Below are 19,836 nucleotides of genomic sequence, written 5' to 3' on the forward strand. Positions count from 1 at the left end.
GTATCTAGCAACCCTGTGCATTCAGCATGGCACGGCTTGGCGCTTACGCCAGTGGAACCTAGGAAAAGACAATAAAGGCATTTTTGTATATGAACTGGACTGGGACCTTTTTCATTGTGAGTGTGTCTGTCTGTGTGATGTGAGAACCCGTGTATGTCTCTGGGTGTCAATGGATAATAGCACTTTATTTATCTGTCTGTCTAATGTAACAGTTTGTAATGGACACCCAGTCATCTCCACAGCCTCCATTGACACAGTGGACACCCCTGACTCCACAATATGTCCATCTGTTTCACAGGGTAGTTCACAGTTACATTATGTAGACAGTCGGGTTTCAAATAATATTACGGTCCTGCAGGTCACCCTCCAGCTGATACCTACATAATACATATACTGCTGTCCCCCACACAATACAGGAGTCAGCCTTTAGAGGTTACCTTCCTGTTCAGTAAAACATTTAGTTGTTTTCAATGTAAATATTAAAAAACATTAATTAAAATATGAACTAACATTAGGGAGGAAAATGATTTGCCTCCTCAAATGTTTTAATTTCCATTCCAGACAATAGTTCCAAAATCTACAAACACTACAATTACAAACTCAATATAATGTGGCATTTAATGCTGACACAGTAGGAGGCTGTAGTGGCACTACAGTACAGTAGTGCTGTAACAGACACTATTGTCGCAACAGGGGACTCTACTGACAATATCATAGAAATGTCACAATAGGGGGCTGGAGCCTCGCTGTCTCTCCCGCTCTACTGTCCTGGGCCGGTGGAGGTGCTGTTTGCTGCTGCAGGAGAGGGAGCCTGTGTCTCAGTGTGCGCTGTGGAGAGGGGCTTTTCTATAACATGCACAACATGCAGACATTCCCCAGTCTGCGCAGAATCTGCGACAAACCTGCCCAATTTCATCTTCCTGCCGAGTTCACGCAGAGGACATGAGAAGCTGGTAAAATGAAATCAATAGGATTATTCTTGGTTAACCTCAAAATGGGGGAATTCTCTTGATTACATTTTTAAAAATGTCCTGACCTTAAATCAGCCGAGATCAGAATAACGCGAAGAAAGTAAACAAAACAAAAAAAAATCCCCAGAAGACCACACCAAGCATTAGGTGATAAAGATGTATAATAAGTGTCATCAGTTGCCTTTGCCATGTTTTTTCAAAGTGTCGACAATATTTTAGTCCCCCCTGCATTGTAGAGAATGTTTATTTTATTTTTAACTTCTATTTCATATAACAATAAATAGGTTCCTTATTTTACAGTCTAAAAGTCAGTTTGTACTGTTTTGCCCGGGCACCACTAGAAGCCCAATAACTATGGCAGTGATGTAAAGCGGTTACATCTAACCCCATTCGCTATTCAATACCTTTGACTGAGTTACACTCCTTCATTTTGTCAAGAAGTGCATCTTCTTGGGATGGTTGCTTATTTGTGCTCACGACAGTGTGACGAATTGAGATCCGCTTCTATTCTGACACGAAAACCCCCGCATGTGTTTACAATCGTTATTAGTTTCGACACTGAATCACTGCCCTGTACGTTTTAAACACATTTTCTCTCCGCGTCGTATCGATGATGGTTGTGATGTTTGTGCACAAGGTTCAGTCTGGACTTGTTTAGTGTTGTGGGTTGTGTTGCAGTTCAGTTGGTACTGTGTTACAATATCCGCAATGGTTTCCTCCGGAGCTCTCGCCGGTGCTGTGCTGTGTCTGTTCCTGATCGGCAACTTCACAGACGGTAGGAGAAGAGAAAACGGTTCATTCATTCATTCATTCATTTTCTTTCTCTCTCTCCGTTGTTTATTGGAGAGGATGTTGATCAAATAACCGAAGCCTAGACTGGCGTGTTGATATCGGCTCTGAATTGTCTCATCTCCCTGCTTTGTATTGTTAAAGGGGTCTGTGTTGTGATACTAATTAAGATACAGGAGGAGTGACAAACAAGGCAACTCTCTAAAGTGAAAATCTCAATGTAGATATCCATGAACACATAACTATACTCAACTCTTAAACTGTCTCTGAGTTGTGTGACTGTATTCCTCCCTCTCTGAGGAGGGGGACTCGGGTTGTTTTGTTATGGCAGGGTGCTGTTTTTTTAGTGGTTTATGGTTTTTTTTAATGGCTGTATTTCTTGAGGGGCTGGTGAGATATGTGCTGTGGGTGTCCAGCACAGGCTCTCAGTGGGTTTAAGGAACATGCAGACAGGGATGTGGGGATATACGTGCTCTTATTATACAGTGTGCAAAACCAAAAAAACAAAACCTTGTTCTTCGTTTAGCCTAAGCTACACGTATAAAAGTCATTCCTACATAAACATGTAACTAATTATAATAAGAAACACAAAAGACCAGACCACAACCAGTGTGACATCTGTAAACAATAACCCATTACTCCAACACTCAACACAGACCAGCTGTCTCTAACGTTTATTCAGGTCTTCACTGCCACCCAGTGTGTTGTCATCACATTTAAGATTAGGTTTAATTATTTGTAATTTGTGTATTGAAGGTTGATCTCTCTGTCATTTTTGGGTTGTGTTTCTGATTAGTTCTTCCTCTTTCTCTGTACTCCAGTGTCCTCAGCTCCCGTCTCAGTGTCCGTGAGATTTGGGGAGTCTGTGACTCTGCCCTGTGATGGATCAGCCTACAGAGAGACTCCTGAACAGGAGCTGTACATTAAATGGGAGACGATAACCCATCCAGTCTATGAGTTTGTCTATGGAAAGTCCTATCCCAGCTCTGGGTTTGAGAACAGGACTGAGGTTCCCCTGGAGAGGATCAGACAGGGGGACTTCTCTCTGACCCTCCAGCACGCCTCCTTCTCGGACGCAGGGATCTTTGACTGCTTGTATGAGTGGAGAGGGAACCGGGGAGAATTCCTTGGCAATGTGGAGCTCTCTGTGCAGGGTAAGAGTCTGACTCGCGAACGTATACTGTGTTTGAAGTTCAGCTTTTATATAAAGATGTATTTAGTTATGTTTTCATTCTTCCGGCACAGTCGTACAGTGTGAACGGAGTTTTTTGAAGAAGCTGCAGAAGAAGAAGAAGAGTTTTTTGATCACAGCTGCAGTATCGGTAGCCTGCTGTCTACTGAGTTTCCACTGGACTCGGCAGAACGTTAAAACCTGTATGCCTCTGAGAACGGTGTGAAGCGGGCGACGACTCCAGATGCTGCAACAGCTTTAGATGCTCTGGATTTTCAATGTTAAACAACTGAATCTGTTCCATGTGGGTGGCTTTCCGATGCCATTATCCAGCGAGACGGTTGCCTGTATGCAAGTAACTGTCTGCATGGTGTTTATAAGGTTTCGTTTTTCACTGACTCAACGAGGGCTGTTTGCTGGCCTGTATTGTTAGAGGCTTTATAGATGACATGAAGAGCCAAGACAAGTACAGTGCAGCATGATGATGGGGAGGTGATGCCAGGTGCCGGACTGAGGTTGGCATACACAACAATAGGGAGCAGTAGAGGGGAGCGGACAGGTATGGAGCGGATGAGTGCAAAGAGCAGACGGTGTCTGGAACAGGGAGCTGCTGTTCATTAAGAGCATGGATTAAGTAATTCTCAAAACAGTTTTAAAGATGTTCCTGTTCTCTCTGCAGGTCGTGAGGAGAGCAGCTCTGTCTCCTATGGGCAGCCCCTGAGCCTCCGTCTGTACAGCAGGGCAGCTGTGACAGTGCGGTTTAACCCTGTGGGCGCTGGAGCCTCTCTCCCAGTGTGTGCTGTAGAGGGCGGCACCGTGACCCCTGACCCTGCCTATGGGCCCCGAGTCTCAGGGCAGGAGCAGGAGGTCACACTGTCTGCACTGACCTTCACTGACCAGGGCTCCTACACAGTGCTGGACTCCCAGAGCAGGACCATCAGCACTGTGAACGTCACTGTGACAGGTAGGACAGGGGCCGGGCTCTACTGGAGATCAGGGCTGTGGTGAGAGACAGGACTCGGGCTGATGTTCTCCTGTTTCATCCTCTCAGCTCACAGAGACGCCCTCACCCTGCCGTCTGGAGCCTCGCTGTCTCTCCCGCTATACTCTCCTGGGCCGGTGGAGGTGCTGTTTGCTGCTGCAGGAGAGGGAGCCTGTGTCTCAGTGTGCACTGTGGAGTGGGGTGCAGCGAGCCGCCCTGGCCCCGGGTACGAGCACAGAGTGTCAGTGCAGAGCGGCTCTCTGACCCTGCGCTCACTTACAGCAGCTGACCAGGGAAACTACACAGTGAGGGAGTCTGGGAACAACCGCACCATCAGCACCGTCTCTGTGTCTGTCTCCCTCACATCTGAAGGTAAGAGTTCCTGGCAGCAGCCTGACTCTGGGCTTGTTTTCTGATCCAGCTCCCACACTCAGCGCCTGTTTGTGCTCCAGACTTGGGCGTTGTGCTCTAATCTCTAGTTTACTATGCAGGGTGTGTTTCTATCTGATATGACTGTTTCGCATTAATTTGCCTAAAGATATAACAGTGATGTCTGTCAGTGAGTCATACAACTTAAATAGGAGCAGGAAAATAAAAATATTTCTTCTCATTGTTTCCATTTCTCTTTCTTCCTCTTTTCTTTTTTTAACCTTCTTTCTCCTCTTCTCTTTCTTTTCTGATGGTCTTGTGGACCTGAGATCTGAATTCAGGTCCAGGTCTTCATTCTGTCCCTACCTGATCTTTATTAACCGATGAATGAGTGAAACGGTGTGTTGATGATCTCTTTCTCCCCCTTGTACTCAGACTCGGCTCCTCCTCTCTGGGTCTGGAGTGTTTCTGTCTCTGTGCTGGGGGTGTTACTGTGCCTCGGGGTCTCTGTGTATGTCTGGCGCAGCCTGAGGCTGAAGAGGAGACCACAAAAACCGAGGACTACTCTTGATTCGCTACTGCCCGTGTAAGGGGTGCTCCACCAAGCCAGGCTACGGTTCACGAAACTGACACATCTTAAGCTTTGCCTTGGTTTACTGCCCTGCACCTTTCAGAGGAGCAAAAGGATTTTCAAATGGGACTGCGCACTGGACTGTACTAACACCACATCTGACTCAGAAAGTGTCTAAAGATCTGGGCTAGACAGGCGCTTTGAGTGGCCACAGCAGGATGGGAGTTGGTGGGACACTTGAGGCATGATGGGACGTTGAAATCATGGGGTCAGTATCGAAGGTCCTGGGCCACATGCTCAGTCTGCTGTACTCACCGTGCACTTTAAATACTCAGCAGGTAGATTATATATAGTGGGACCCAGGTGCCCTAATCTACACTTTGCTGAATGGTCTGTGTTTCGGCACTGTGGGGAAACTTGCTTCTGTGTTTACATCGCTTGCGCAAAGCACAGATTGCTCAACTATAGCCGTGACAGGGGGCTGATAAGGATCCTGTGATTCCAGCCACCACATGTTCCATGACCTCCTAATAAATAAATACATAAATAGAAAGGTAGATAACCATCCCTGCTTCGGTCTTGTCTGGTGACTGGCAGGCAGGTCATATGAGGATTGTTTCGTGGTGGTGATGGATTGCAGCAGCTGTTTTTTCCTGTGGTTGTTTTTCCACGGCTTCTGTAGGGAAATGCATATGAAAAGTATGTTCTAAAATAAACAAACACATGTAGCTCTAAAACTTTTAATGTTAAACCTGACATTTAGCACCATCCTAGGACATCCTGCTGAGTTCTTGCATGGATCCATCGCCTCAAATGAAACCCTGTGTACCTCGGAGTTTCTTGCACGTCTGAGAATGGTGTTTGTTCCCAGGCCGCTTATCAGGGGTTGGGACTGCACTGATGCAATGTCTGCTCAATAAGTGGAAGGTGCTTTTCCCATCATACTTCACAATTACAACTACTAATGCAATAGAGCTGTGAGTAATATAACAAGTATGTCTCTGTGTCAGTCCAGAGGGCCTTTTTGGGAAAGCAATACAGTTTGGCTTTAGCCTGTTTCTTCTCATGGCAGAAAAGTATTATTATGATTTATGATATGCTGATTCCTAATCTGCTCATATTGTCATGTGCTGTTGTCTCAATACAAAAACATGAATCTGACTGTTAAACCTCTTTGTCAGATCTCAAGCATATTCAGTTTCACATTAATTTGTCAAATAACTTGTTGAGTTCTCTTTCTGTTTTTATGAGTGCAATAAAGCTGTGTACACATAATTCATTCCCAGGTTATTGTTCCGAGTCTTTTATTGTATTTGTACTGTTTGTTTGATCTGTTTTTTCTAAAAAAAAAAAACTATTTAAATATCTGTTCATAACAATATATCTATAGTTGGAGGTGAAACTTTCTCAGTGTGGTTCAGAAATGTTTAGTCTACAATACAATAGCTATTATGCTTTACTGTGGCTGCTGTTCACTTTAATTGTGATTTTTACTGGAGATATAAGGAGTTCATTGTGCTTTGTTCTCAGTTGCTGCTGCAGGTGTTTCAGTTTCAGTTATTTTTTATGGTATTGGTTTTCGCTCTCACAAGTTAAAAATATTCTTTTGAGTTTCAGTGTTTTTAGTTTTAAATCATCTGTACGGGCAGGATCAAATACAATGTTTTTCCGTAGGCTTCTTCAAATGTGCCAGGTTGGCACAATACCTTCCTAAAAGAGTTACTGGTCACACTTTATAATAATGACTGCTATTCATGTATGAATTAATATATGAATACCACAGCATTAACACGTGAATATGTCATGGTCTTCATCCGAGTTCTGATGTTAATCATGTGTCACAGGGTTGTGGGGTTCATGTGATCAGAAGTGAGACAATGTGCCTGAGGTATTTTCATTACATTACATTACATTACATTATGTGTAATTTAGCTGATGCTCTTAGCCAGGGCGACTTACATTTGTACCCATTTATAGAGCTGGGCATATTTATGGGTTAATCCTGTGGTATTCATATAGGAATTGAAGAATATTTAGTTTTTAAAGTGATATTGAGTTACTCCACAGGTGTTGCCAGTTTGAATGTTCAATTTCACACACATGCTTGTGTAACGATGCAGGACACCGCAGAGCCGCTCAGCGGATGCAGTCACTCTGAGTGTCAGTAATGCATAATGATTCATATTACTGGAACATAAAAAGATCTAAATAATATGCACCTATGAGCACTTTTTGGGAGGTGGGCCTTAGATCCTGTTATATAAAACCCCCGAAACCGCACCCGCGCTTACCTCATCCTCTCCCATGGAGGGATGAATATAGGGCCTGGACAAGGGCATCTGCTAAGAAATAAATATTTATATTAATAATAATGAAACGTGACGCATTGCGAACAGGCCGTGTCTGACAGGGCAGTGGCTCAGTGGGAACGGTTTCTCCAGCAAGGAAGAAATTACATAGCCTATTGTTAACATGAAATACGTTTGCTTTTATTTAATCAGCGTATTGATTCAGCGTATCACTCTGACAGAGCTCCAGCGTGTCTCTGTGGAGAGAGGAGAACCTTCCAGAAGAACAACCATCTCTGCAGCACTCCACCAATCAGGCCTGTATGGTAGAGTGGCCAGACGGAAGCCACTCCTCAGTAAAAGGCACATGACAGCCCGCCTGGAGTTTGCCAAAATGCATCTGAAGGACTCTCAGACCATGAGAAACAAAATTCTCTGGTCTGATGAAACAAAGATTGAACTCCTAGGCCTGAATGGCAAGCATCATGTCTGGAGGAAACCAGGCACTGCTCATCACCTGGCCAATACCATCCCTACAGTGAAGCATGGTGGCGGCAGCATCATGCTATGGGGATGTTTTTCAGCGGCAGGAACTGGGAGACTAGTCAGGATCGAGGGAAAGATGAATGCAGCAATGTACAGAGACATCCTTGATGAAAACCTGCTCCAGAGCGCTCTGCACCTCAGACTGGGGCGAAGGTTCATCTTCCAACAGGACAACGACCCTAAGCACACAGCCAAGATAACAAAGGAGTGGCTACAGCACAACTCTGTGAATGTCCTTGAGTGGCCCAGTCAGATCCCAGACTTGAACCTGTTAGATCTCTCCAGAGATGTTCAGAAAATGGCTGTGCACTGACGCTCCCCATCCAACCTGAGGGAGCTTGAGAGGTCCTGCCAAGAAGAACGGGAGAAACTTCCCAAAAATAGGTGTGCCAAGCTTGTAGCATCATACTCAAAAAGACTTGAGGCTGTAATTGGTGCCAAAGGTGCATCAACAAAGTATTGAGCAAAGGCTGTGAATACTTATGTACATGTGCATCTTTTTATTTTTATTTTTAATACATTTGCAAAGATTTCAAACAAACTTATTTCACGTTGTCATAATGAGGTATTGTTTGTAGAATTTTGAGGAAAATATTGAATTTAATCCATTTTGGAATAAGGCTGTAACATGAAATGTGGAAAAAGTGAAGTGCTGTGAATACTTTCTGAATGTACTCTAATATGAAAACTGTTGATCTGAATCTCATACCATCATCTGTGTAGCATGCTGTTTGGAGGGAAAATGCACTGAGCCACAAGTGGGCAATAATTCTTTATTTGGGACAGATTTAGTGTGAAGCTAATATCATTCGATTAGATTAATACAATATGAAATCTAGATCTGCTGTGGAGCTACAGAAAAGGACAGACAATACCCTGCTCCCCTCGCAGACCTCTGAGTCTTGGCTGGCAGCAGGCAGCCTGGTACGTCTTCAGCAGTCTTCTTCCTCTGGTCCACTTCCACTTACTTTGTCCAGTTGTGGATTTTAAAGGTTTAACCCAACCAATCATATTTGAGCACATCTTTACCATGGGCTCAGAACATGACCAGACCATGTTACCATGGGGGCCTCAAACTGCAATGACCTCTGGAAACTGATTCCTTTCTGCCTCGGCCCAAGGGCTTGAGTTGACCACAGGAATTCCACAAACATCAGCTGTTTACATTAAATCATACCATATATTAACATGCAATGTTAAACTACTGACTATTAGGAAACAGGCTATTGTGGCATTGTGGCAATTATAACACCCCAGCAAACATGGCCATAACAGGCAGCCCTTGTTGAGCCCATTCTGGCCCCAAGTTATTGGCCCAGCTCTGGCTGTATTTCTGTGCTTTGACCTCTTGTCTTCTATTGGAAGATGTCTGTTAATTCTAAGCAGTCTCATCTATTGGATACATTCTTAAAAATGTGTTCCAATAAACAATGTAATATAACACAAGCGCCACAAAGACTTGAGGTAACAACACAAACCACCAAAACGCTGTTCAGTTCTGTCTTCCGTGTGCGCTCGCCACTGTGAAAAAGAAGCACAAAACTATTAATTTACCGTCAGTCACAATGGCAGAGACAAATGAACAAGGACACCATCGTCGCACACTCCACTCCAGAGACCTGGGCTGCGTCCCAAATCGCACACTCGCTCCTACACCCTTCGACAAGCGTACACTTCGCATGACGTTGTGCTGACGTCACAGAGTGTGCCCTTGAGTGAGGAGGAGGAGGGCAGGGATGGTGAACTTTAGAAACCCAGTCAGTGTATTTGTCAGTGACGGCACCACCCCCAAGTCATTGAGCAGCGCCGCGTTATTGTCTGAGTATTCATGTAGGTCGGCTTCTTGTGCCCAGATTTTCGCAGTTATGCGCAGAACTGCAGAATCCTCCGCTCCCTTTGGTGGAGCTGCGCAGATCCGTGCAGAACTGCAATAATCTGCACTTCACGGACGAGATGTCAGTGTTATGATGAGTGTTCATGCTGCGGTGTGGCGCTGTGGGAGCAGGAGGACGAGGACAGAAACTGTAAGCCTGTCCTCCTGAGCTCCGTGAAGTTACCCCCCCACTTACAGCACAAACGATACACTGCATATCATTCGTTTGTGCTATGTTTGTGCTGTTGAAATTATTGTTTGAACTATTGTGGTTTTAACGTTATTCATGATTTTTTATTAAACGTTTATTAAACGTGACGTCACTCAGCCCCCTCACAATAACATATTCAAACCAATCGCCACTCTTTCGTTTTGAGATATCTCTAAATTACAATTTGGCTTGCCTTAAACGCTGAAGATCACTTCCACACCCGGGGCTTTTCAGAGTGGTTAACGAGTCTGACCTGCGCACTGCGACACAGGCGTGAGTTCTCCGGACTCTAATGTCTGCACTGCCTCAATAAGACCACTAGGTGGCAGTTAAGAGCCATCAGTTAATGCTACCAAGCTAGGGAGTAAGGATTGTCAGGGTGGGATTTGAAAACTTTTTGAAGAGCAAGCAACACACAAGCACCTGACCTCAGGACCATCTGACACCTGTATCTGGTACCACTTAGGATTTAGGAAAAGGTACACGTATCTGTACAATACTTATAACAAACTGACTTGAAGATTTAAAGAGAATAGATTTCACAAGATCAGTAACTGCCCTGTTACTGAAATCAGTGTGTTTAGATACAAATGTGATGTATTGTTTGTCAGTCTGACCTCCCTTTCATTGATACCTGTAGGTTCACTTTTTTAAAGTGAGGGAGGTGGTGATCACCTGAGTTCACAGTCTCTCATGTTATTATCTCACCACTGATTAAAATACCAAGGTGTCTATTACAGTCGCTAAATGGCACTTTATGTGATACTAGTAACAGCAATAGGAAATGTCTGCAAAAACTAAATTGTGTCCATAAAAGCAAACATGCATTGTGGTGTCAGATGTTTAAGAACAAGGGGAACAATTTAAGTAAAAGCATTTATTGTTTTTTGGGACAAACAGCCAAAATCAGGAACAAAACAGGGTGATAATGTAATTGCCAGCATTTAGTCCAATAGTTCAACTATAAACAAAATAATAATAATAAAAAAAGACATAACCTAATCCTTGTTGCAGGCTCAAATGGGTGAGGGCATTAACCTTCAGCCCAGCTCTCTCTACTGACTGCCTCTCTGTCGGCCCAGCCTCTCCCCTTTGACCCAACCAATAACCCACAGAGGCATTCACCAAATTCCCAAACATATCTACTCCTACAGAATAGTATTTACATGAAAATACCAACACCGTCAGGAATTATTTTGCCTGGGCCCCCCACATACCCTAGAATCACCACTGTGTGCACATCTACAGCAATGTGGATGTTTGACACCTGTAGAGAGCTGCACACACAAAGAACCACCAGGTGCATCCTGCCAGTGAACACTAACACACAAGATCACACACAAACACAATCTGCCAGCACTTAGACTCCTCTGTGGTTAGGAAAGTGGAACAGATGCCCACAGTGGTGTGCTCAGAGAAACAGAGCCGCTGCACATGTAAACTGCTCCCAGATCATACTGCTGCAGAAATACATCCATAAGTATACAGTATCTATTAGAACTGTCTCTCTCTAGTCTATAATATTAATCCCTATTACCCCTGCTGATCAGACCAATATCACACATTTGATTATATGCCAGGATGTGTGAATGAGTGACGGAATAATTAAATAGACTGTCACTGTAGGAAACATACAATAAACAATATTATAAAATTAAATTAAATAAATCCACACAGTAAAATATAATAAAATACACCCAAGAACAGGTACATGTTCCACAGCCATTGGAATCTGCACCAATAGAGATCCCTCTGGGGAAAAGTTACTTTGGAGATTGTATGTTATACATAAATCAGCTTATACATACATACAGCTCTGGAGAAAATGAAGAGACCACTCCAAGTTCAGAAATCAGACCCTGGAGACCCCTATTGTAACGTGCACTTTCAATATTAATTATTATTATTATAAAACAAAATTGTATTAAGTGTCACACACTTCCTTTGACAAAAGTACTCACAGAGGAAGAGGAGCAGAGCTGCCTTCCTGCAGCCTGTTCATCTCAGCAGACACTGACTGCAGAGACTGGGGCTCTAGGGCTGCTGTATTAAAAAAAATCCTGATTTACAGAAGAACCATCTATGAATATCTTAATTTTATTGTCCCTTTCTCTGAGATTGACAAATGTGCTATGCTATATATTACACACTACAATGCTGTGCTCCTGTGTGTTTGTGTGCTGTGTGCTACTGGCAGGCTCCATATTCCCACAGTGAGAGCAAACATTGTAACATTGCTATTTCAGCACAGTGTTTTGTGGTCAGTATCTAATACAGTAAATTGCCACTTCAGACATCAGGCAGTAATCACACAAGAAGCAATCAGTCTTTATATACTCTGTGAATGTGTAATGACGGGGATCGCCATGTGTAGACCCAGGTGCAGAGCACAAGAGACATGTCAGGTCAGGCGAGTGGTGGATAGCTGGCAAACAGGAACAATAAGGGCAAAGCAGAACTTGAGGACAAGGACACTAGCAGGTGGTCAAGAGATCGGGCGTACAGGCTGGTCAGGAGAATCCAAGGGTCAGAGATCGAAAGACAAAAGCAAGGAACTGATACATAAGATGTCAATACTAGGAGAAATAAGGCTCGGAATTGTTTCAAGAAAGAAAACAAGACTGGGAACAAAGAGCTATATATACACAAGAGGATAATGAGTAGGGAGCGAGGAGCAGGTGAAGTGAGATAAGAGAGACAGCGGACATCCAAAACCGCATACTAGCATACTAAATAGTATGCCAAAACAGTACACCACCTTTAGTAGTACGTTCAAATACAAAGTATGCATATAATAGTATGCGAAAAGTACCGGATTGATACTTCTTCCTTTTTGAAAACGATGTATGCAAGCACTGGACACTTTTCAATCCCATAAGACCATGTGTAAAAAAGGGGCGTGTCTGATGTGGTCATTCCATGTCTGAGAAATAGGTGGACAACTGCGTTTTCAATTGTAAAAAACTGTACAGATAGACTAGGTAAGTTAAGACTGATTTATATAAATAGTCGTAAGACATTTGTAAGTCAGCGCGGTGCATTTTGTTTACAGGAAGTCGTCATTAAACCGCGAAAGGAAAGTTCAACACGTCGAGATTTGATGACATAATTAGTGCGTAGTATGTAGTATGCGGTTTTGGACGCAGCCAGGGACGAATAAATCAATAATGAGGCGAATGGAGGCGAAGAGCCTGGGAAAACACTGTGGCAATGGCGGCCTCTGGTGGTGATCTTGGGAACTGTCAGGTAGTGGATGTAGCAGAATGTGAGAAGAAAGCACTTTGGACAATCCTACTGACTGAGCTCTCGCACCTGACACACCTGTCTGTAGACACCAGTTGCCTCATCAGAGGTGACAGTGCAGGGCAAACTTTAAAACTGTGAACTGGATACAAAATGTGCGTTAAAAATACTGACATATGTATTGTAGTTTTCTGCACAGTCTGTGTAGGATCACAGTCAGTAGAGTGTGAAATAAACAAATAAAATTAAATAACGCAATAAATCAAATACACACACACACAGAGATTTTCTATCACCGTGTGGTGCAGACCTGACCACCCCCTCCTAAACATCATCTCTCTCACCCCCCAGTGCGGAAGCTGCTCATCCGCCCTAGAGCCCCAGTCTCTCCAGTGCAGTCAGTGTCTGCTGAGATGGACGGGCTGGACAGCAGGGCGGCTCTGCTCCTCTTCCTCTGTGAGTACTGCGACTGCCGGATAACATTTTTCAACACAATCATATTTACTGTCGCTTCAGTCAGATTCCAAGATGTTGACAGATCCTGTTACAATGTTTGTTATCAGTTTGATTTTTATAAATCGTTTTACACATTTACAGTGTTAAATAATATAACAAAAATCATAGCAACAAAAATAACAAGAACAACAATTATAATAATACATATTAAATATAAAAAGAGGTAGCCTATACATGAACTTGCTTCATCTTCAATACACTCTTGTGACCAACTTATCTTTGCTGTAAATGTCTTTCATCCCCAATAAACACCATAAATTGTGTTCTTGGGGAAACACCATTATCCACGTTTTGCCTATTTTTATTGATTGATTGATTGATTGATTGGTTGATTGATTGATTGATTGATTGATTGATTGATTGATTGATTGATTTCTTAGCAGACGCCTTTGTCCAGGGCGACTACATTTCGATAGACTGACAGATTTACTGCTCCTGCTGCTCCTGCTGCTTCTAATACAGTCGGTTATGATGATATGCTAAAGGATACATAAATTAACAATATAATAACTAATACATTACAAAAAAAAATTAACGTTCATTTAAATACATTACAACATATCCTAATGATTGTGATAATAACAATAACAACAATAATAAAGTCATAATGAGAGAAACTCTAATCAAAATATACCTGTGGAATATAAACCTGTTGAACTCAAACTCTATTATTATAGTTATTATTATTATTATTATTATTATTATTATTATTATTAGCCAATTAATATTACTCGACTTAGGCTACTTTACCAGCTACCAAATGCACATGTGCTGAGTAGTGTTATTCTTGATTTTATTTGTCGGATTCTTCATAGACGCCCTTACGAAAGAATACAGTTAAGTAGGCCTATACGTAAGTATAGTATGCGAACATTTAGCGTGGAGTAAACGTATATATATATATATATTAAATGGAATATTTATTCCTCAGCGGAATACAACTATATAGCTGTAGTAGTAGTAGTAGTAGTAGTAGTAAAATATTATATTCCGCAGATGGAAATATTAGGCCATTTATTTGATTGTTAACTAAGAAAAAAAAGATTTTTTTATTTTGTATTTTTTGTGAAAGTAACTTTTGTCTTACATTGGATAATTCAGTCTCTCAGGGTTTATAAAGATCAGTCAGGTTTGGAAAGATTTGGGATTTAAATTTAGTATAGCTGTTTGAAAATAAAACAAATATTTTTTTAAATACAATAGCCTACATGCATTAAATTAATACAGTAAGTAGTCGAAAATCTACTCAAAATATGTTTGCGGTAGAAAATCTCAAATCCATACAGGATAATTATATATAGTTATAATGCCTCAAAGCTTGTGGTGTGAATTAGTTTTTAAGTGGAATAAAACACATTTTAAATGCAGTCACAGTGCGAGACGTTTATTTTAAAGATGTTGTCTTTGTAAGTCTGTTGATTTACAGTCGGTGTCTGTCCTGAGCCGCTCCTCTGTGTCCCGCTGCTGTAGTGGTGTCTGTCCTGAGCCGCTCCTCTGTGTCCCGCTGCTGTAGTGGTGTCTGTCCTGAGCCGCTCCTCTGTGTCCCGCTGCTGTAGTGGTGTCTGTCCTGAGCCGCTCCTCTGTGTCCCGCTGCTGTAGTGGTGTCTGTCCTGAGCCGCTCCTCTGTGTCCCGCTGCTGTAGTGGTGTCTGTCCTGAGCCGCTCCTCCGTGTCCCGCTGCTGTAGTGGTGTCTGTCCTGAGCCGCTCCTCTGTGTCCCGCTGCTGTAGTGGTGTCTGTCCTGAGCCGCTCCTCTGTGTCCCGCTGCTGTAGTGGTGTCTGTCCTGAGCCGCTCCTCTGTGTCCCGCTGCTGTAGTGGTGTCTGTCCTGAGCCGCTCCTCTGTGTCCCGCTGCTGTAGTGGTGTCTGTCCTGAGCCGCTCCTCTGTGTCCCGCTGCTGTAGTGGTGTCTGTCCTGAGCCGCTCCTCTGTGTCCCGCTGCTGTAGTGGTGTCTGTCCTGAGCCGCTCCTCTGTGTCCCGCTGCTGTAGTGGTGTCTGTCCTGAGCCGCTCCTCTGTGTCCCGCTGCTGTAGTGGTGTCTGTCCTGAGCCGCTCCTCTGTGTCCCGCTGCTGTAGTGGTGTCTGTCCTGAGCCGCTCCTCTGTGTCCCGCTGCTGTAGTGGTGTCTGTCCTGAGCCGCTCCTCTGTGTCCCGCTGCTGTAGTGGTGTCTGTCCTGAGCCGCTCCTCTGTGTCCCGCTGCTGTAGTGGTGTCTGTCCTGAGCCGCTCCTCTGTGTCCCGCTGCTGTAGTTCTGGTCCAGCGGGAGAGTCTGTGTGAAGCGGCCGAGCGGCGGACTGTCAGAGCCGGGGACACCGTCACCCTGGACTGCGGTGTCAAACACCAGCGCACTACTCTGTGGTTTGGACAGCGAGGCGAGGAGGCTCCGGTTCTGGTGCTCGCAGTCAGTGCTAAAAGTGGCACAAACGATGCTCTGCTACATAACAGAACCAACCCTCGCTTCTCTGCCACACGGACCTCCACCCCTGATTCCTTCAGTCTGAGGGTGGAGAACATCAGCGACACGGACCTGGCGCTGTACTACTGCGCACAGAGAGGAGAGATGCGGTTTGGAAATGCGACCAGACTCGTCTATGCAGGTGGGTGCTTTCACATTATGTCCCTGAATGCTGTAAGCAAGACACACAAACTTCTTATTTTAAAAAATATAACTGAATGTATATTATCAGTTTAAGGTTGGGGTAGAGTTTAGGATAGAGTTCAGTAGGTTACATTCACAATAGTACATTATATATTTAATTGACTGGAATGTTTAGCCCGTAGTCTTTTATATGACAACTCAGATCGCAGATGAGAATCTTACCTGAATTTCTTTCCCCAGATCAGCATGAACCGCCCACCTCACACTCTCCCATTTCTTCTCCCTCTCCCTCTTCATCTCCAACACCCCTCCCGTCCTGCTCCTCCTCTCCCTCTCCCCCTGCCCCCTGTGTGCTGAACTGGGCACTGCTGGGCTGTGTGTCTGCAGGCTGCCTCCTGCTCTCCGGCTGTCTCTGCTGCCTCTGGAGCAGGAGAGGTGAGACTGTCCTCTCTCAGAGCTGCTACAGGGACAATACATATGTGGTGTGTTAGTGTGACCAGTTCATTGTTGCTTATTCAGCAACAGAGTATTATTGTCACTGGAAATATGATCTTATATTTTCTTCATTTCCTCTCTAGTTGTGTTTTATCCAGAATTGTAAGTGGAAGTGTTTTGTCGTGTTCTGCAATGTGCTGAGCTGCTCTGACTGCAGCTGTTTTATTCAGGTGGACACAGGATGCTATCTGGGGGTGTCAGATTTCTGGTCTGTGTTCTTAACCCTTTGAGTGGTTAGTAGCCCAGCTGGTCTAGATTATTGATGATACAGTATGCTAATTCTGTGCACAAATCTGGTGGATTTCTTTAAGAATAAAATATTCTACTCCTCTGGTTTTCTGCACTTTACTCATGCAATGGAACTGTTTCTTTGTTTTGTTTAATGGATTAATGTATCGATGGATTTATATCATGAATGATAAAAGTGTCTGTTATCTTTAAATAGCAGTGGTAGGAAAGGGCAAACACATTTGAAACTCTCAGAATTTGAATATCATCTGTCTGGACACCAGGCAGCATTACATATATATATATATATATATATATATATATATATATATATATAAATATATATGTATGTATGTATGTGTAGCATGTGAGGTCAGGGCCACTGCTCAGATTCAATCCACCATCGTTCTGGCACACCTCTGAGCACCCTGCTCCCCCAGCCTCACCAGTAGAGAGAGGTAACTTAAATTCTGTATTTGTATATTCTTCTATATCCAGAGAGGGATTATGTCACCATAACAGTCATGCACTATGAGCCCTGCTACATTTGCATAAATGTGAAAAAATCAAATAAATATGTAGGTCTTGTGATGTGATTATTACATCAATGTGCTGTCTGACCCCTCACTCTGTGTTTCTCTGTGTCCAGGTGGTGTTCAGTGTGTCGGGGCGCAGAGGAGTCCAGGGCAGAGCAGGAGTGAAGGAGCAGCGCAGGTATTGTGTACAGTCCTGTAGAGAGAGGAGCACACAGGGGAGCCGCTCGACACACTGTAGAGAGAGGAGCACACAGGGGAGCCGCTCGACACCCTGTGAAGAGAGGAGCACACAGGGCTGCACTGGGTGATACTCTCCGTTACAGCAGCACTGCAGCATCAACATACCGGCTAGTTTTGTAGTTTTGCAGAGCACTCAGATGTAATCTCCGTATAAGAGGAGAGAGAATGAGACAGGGTTTGTACCTCTGTAGTAAGAGTACAGGATCTTCTCTTCAAAAATAATTGCTATTTCATTGTGAATTTAAAAATAAAACTTGTTTTATGGATACATCAGATTAATACATTTTTTAATTTGTATATTGCATTGCTCAGGATGAAGATATAGATTTGAATTACACCTCTCTGGAAATCCGAATGCCCCCCCGATCCCCCAGGACGCAACCAGAGAAGAAGACAGACCTCTGTACTTACTCGGACATTAATCACTGTAGGAGGAATTAAAACCCTTTTTCCTGGTGAACATTGTGTACAGTATATATAGTGCAGTGGCTGCAGTGAAACATTGCAGTGTGGATCAGTGACTCAGACAGGGCCTCGAGGAGCCCTAGACAGGACACACTGGAGGTAAGCTTACTGTGATCTCAGCGGCCTGTGTGTGTACGGACATATTCAATGTCAGAACCAATGTATAGTCTCCACTGTGTTAGTATATCACCAACAATATATTTTGGGTATATGCATATTTCGCTACTGTTAGATATTAGAAAGTTCTAGATAATGTAAATAATGTATAAAAGAAATGTAATTTAGTGTTTTAGACTGCTCTTTAAGTTATTGATTTAATTTTGAGCTACTAAACCAGTTTGTTGTTTGTATTTAAATAATAAAATTTCCTCTTGTTTGATTTTACCAGTGAGGCCTCTGCCTGTTTTATTTATTTGTTTCACTCCAAACCTGATCAAGCTCACAGCATTCGTGTAACAATATATATATTGTAGTTTTCTGGGTCTCCAGTGGTTCAAGTGCAAACACACATGAGGACTGAAGGTCATGGGGACAGTGTGGGCCCCGGTCCTCTTTAACATCAGTTTTACTGTTCCAGTGGACAAAGCACTGCACACACTGTCCTAGACAAGATTTGGAAAGATTATTAAAATATAGCTGGGAGTCCCCACATTTGGTCCTGTAGAGCTACAATACAGTGCAGTAGGGTCTGCAGCCCTGGTCAATGAGAGCTAAAATACAGTGCAGTCCAATTGAAGCAGAACTTTACAGCTCTGACCCCTGGAGTATCATTATTATTATTATTATTATTATTATTATTATTATTATTATTATTATGCTCAGCTCTGAAACTAGTGTTGTTTTAGTCAGTTAAAATAGGCTTACTAACGGAAAGCTTACAATATATCCTGCCAAGAAGCATGCTGTTAGGCAGTTTGTGTGAATATGTGTATGTATTGTATGTGTTTGGTTGATTATTTGTGTAATTATATATATGTTTCTTTTTAAAAGAAAGAGAAAATAACATTCATTTTTTTCTTTCAATCTGAGTCACTGGAAAAGTGCTACAGTTCTGTAAACCAGGCTAAGATTTGTTATTTATGAGAGGTTTTTTGTATTATGATTATGACTTCGACTTTTAGCAATTTAACTATTATTATTATTATTATTATTATTATTATTGTTGTTGTTGTTGTTGTCAGATCTCAACTATTACCTATGCTAAGGACTTGATTATATATATATATATATATATATATATTATTCTCTACAAACTTTGGACTGTTGGATTTATTTATTTATTTTTGTTTTTGTGTTTGTTTTATGTATGGAGTGTGTTCAATACGAAAATAAGTACAGAAGTGTTGGTTTCAAGAGGTTTCAATTGAAAGCATTGGATAAGTCCAACTTAAAAAAAATAACAATAAAATCAACTCATTATTCTGTTTAAGTATTGTGTGTGACACTGTTTTAAGGGTGAAAGAGAACATTTAAATATGGAAAATAATGATCACTGCCGTGAGGGACATTATCTCTAGGCCATTTAAAAATCCCTCATGTTACACCTACACTTTCGCTAAAATGAATCCGGTTGCTGATGACTGACTGCAACAAACAAGTCATTGTGATGATGAGCTCAACGTCCCGCCTCCGCACAGCCGAGCCGCGTTAATGAATGGGAGAGGAATCACGTTATGGCAATTCACAGTATTAACAAAGAAAACTAACATATGAACAAAGGAAATACTATGATTAATAATAATGAAATA

At 42.8% G+C, this 19,836-nt stretch overlaps 2 protein-coding genes across 2 annotated transcripts; both read left to right on the forward strand.

Moving 5' to 3' along the window:
* Window positions 1–1,500: 1,500 nt before the first annotated feature.
* On the forward strand, window positions 1,501–6,138 carry LOC136711097 (uncharacterized). Its single transcript, XM_066687093.1, has 5 exons — window positions 1,501–1,746; window positions 2,582–2,914; window positions 3,611–3,895; window positions 3,983–4,285; window positions 4,718–6,138. Exons 1-5 carry the CDS (start codon window positions 1,680–1,682, stop codon window positions 4,870–4,872), a joined length of 1,143 nt encoding a protein of 380 aa, XP_066543190.1. The 5' UTR covers window positions 1,501–1,679; the 3' UTR covers window positions 4,873–6,138.
* A 7,233-nt stretch (window positions 6,139–13,371) lies between these two features.
* LOC136711098 (uncharacterized) lies at window positions 13,372–18,375 on the forward strand. The gene is made up of 4 exons (XM_066687094.1): window positions 13,372–13,470; window positions 15,775–16,122; window positions 16,365–16,559; window positions 17,497–18,375. Exons 1-4 carry the CDS (start codon window positions 13,428–13,430, stop codon window positions 17,580–17,582), a joined length of 672 nt encoding a protein of 223 aa, XP_066543191.1. The 5' UTR covers window positions 13,372–13,427; the 3' UTR covers window positions 17,583–18,375.
* Window positions 18,376–19,836: the final 1,461 nt, after the last annotated feature.

The sequence above is a fragment of the Amia ocellicauda genome, chromosome 15 (assembly GCF_036373705.1).
Source record: "Amia ocellicauda isolate fAmiCal2 chromosome 15, fAmiCal2.hap1, whole genome shotgun sequence".
NCBI classification, from domain to species: Eukaryota; Metazoa; Chordata; class Actinopteri; order Amiiformes; family Amiidae; genus Amia; species Amia ocellicauda.

Excerpts from the sequence above, each read along its gene's own strand:
- LOC136711097 (XM_066687093.1), top strand. The coding sequence starts at position 1,680 with ATGGTTTCCTCCGGAGCTCTCGCCGGTGCTGTGCTGTGTCTGTTCCTG. Across the intron at positions 1,747-2,581 it reads GATCGGCAACTTCACAGACG|TGTCCTCAGCTCCCGTCTCA; the intron begins GTAGGAGAAGAG and ends TCTGTACTCCAG. Across the intron at positions 3,896-3,982 it reads TGTGAACGTCACTGTGACAG|CTCACAGAGACGCCCTCACC; the intron begins GTAGGACAGGGG and ends TCATCCTCTCAG.
- LOC136711098 (XM_066687094.1), top strand. The coding sequence starts at position 13,428 with ATGGACGGGCTGGACAGCAGGGCGGCTCTGCTCCTCTTCCTCT. Across the intron at positions 13,471-15,774 it reads GGCTCTGCTCCTCTTCCTCT|TTCTGGTCCAGCGGGAGAGT; the intron begins GTGAGTACTGCG and ends CCGCTGCTGTAG. Across the intron at positions 16,560-17,496 it reads CTGCCTCTGGAGCAGGAGAG|GTGGTGTTCAGTGTGTCGGG; the intron begins GTGAGACTGTCC and ends CTCTGTGTCCAG.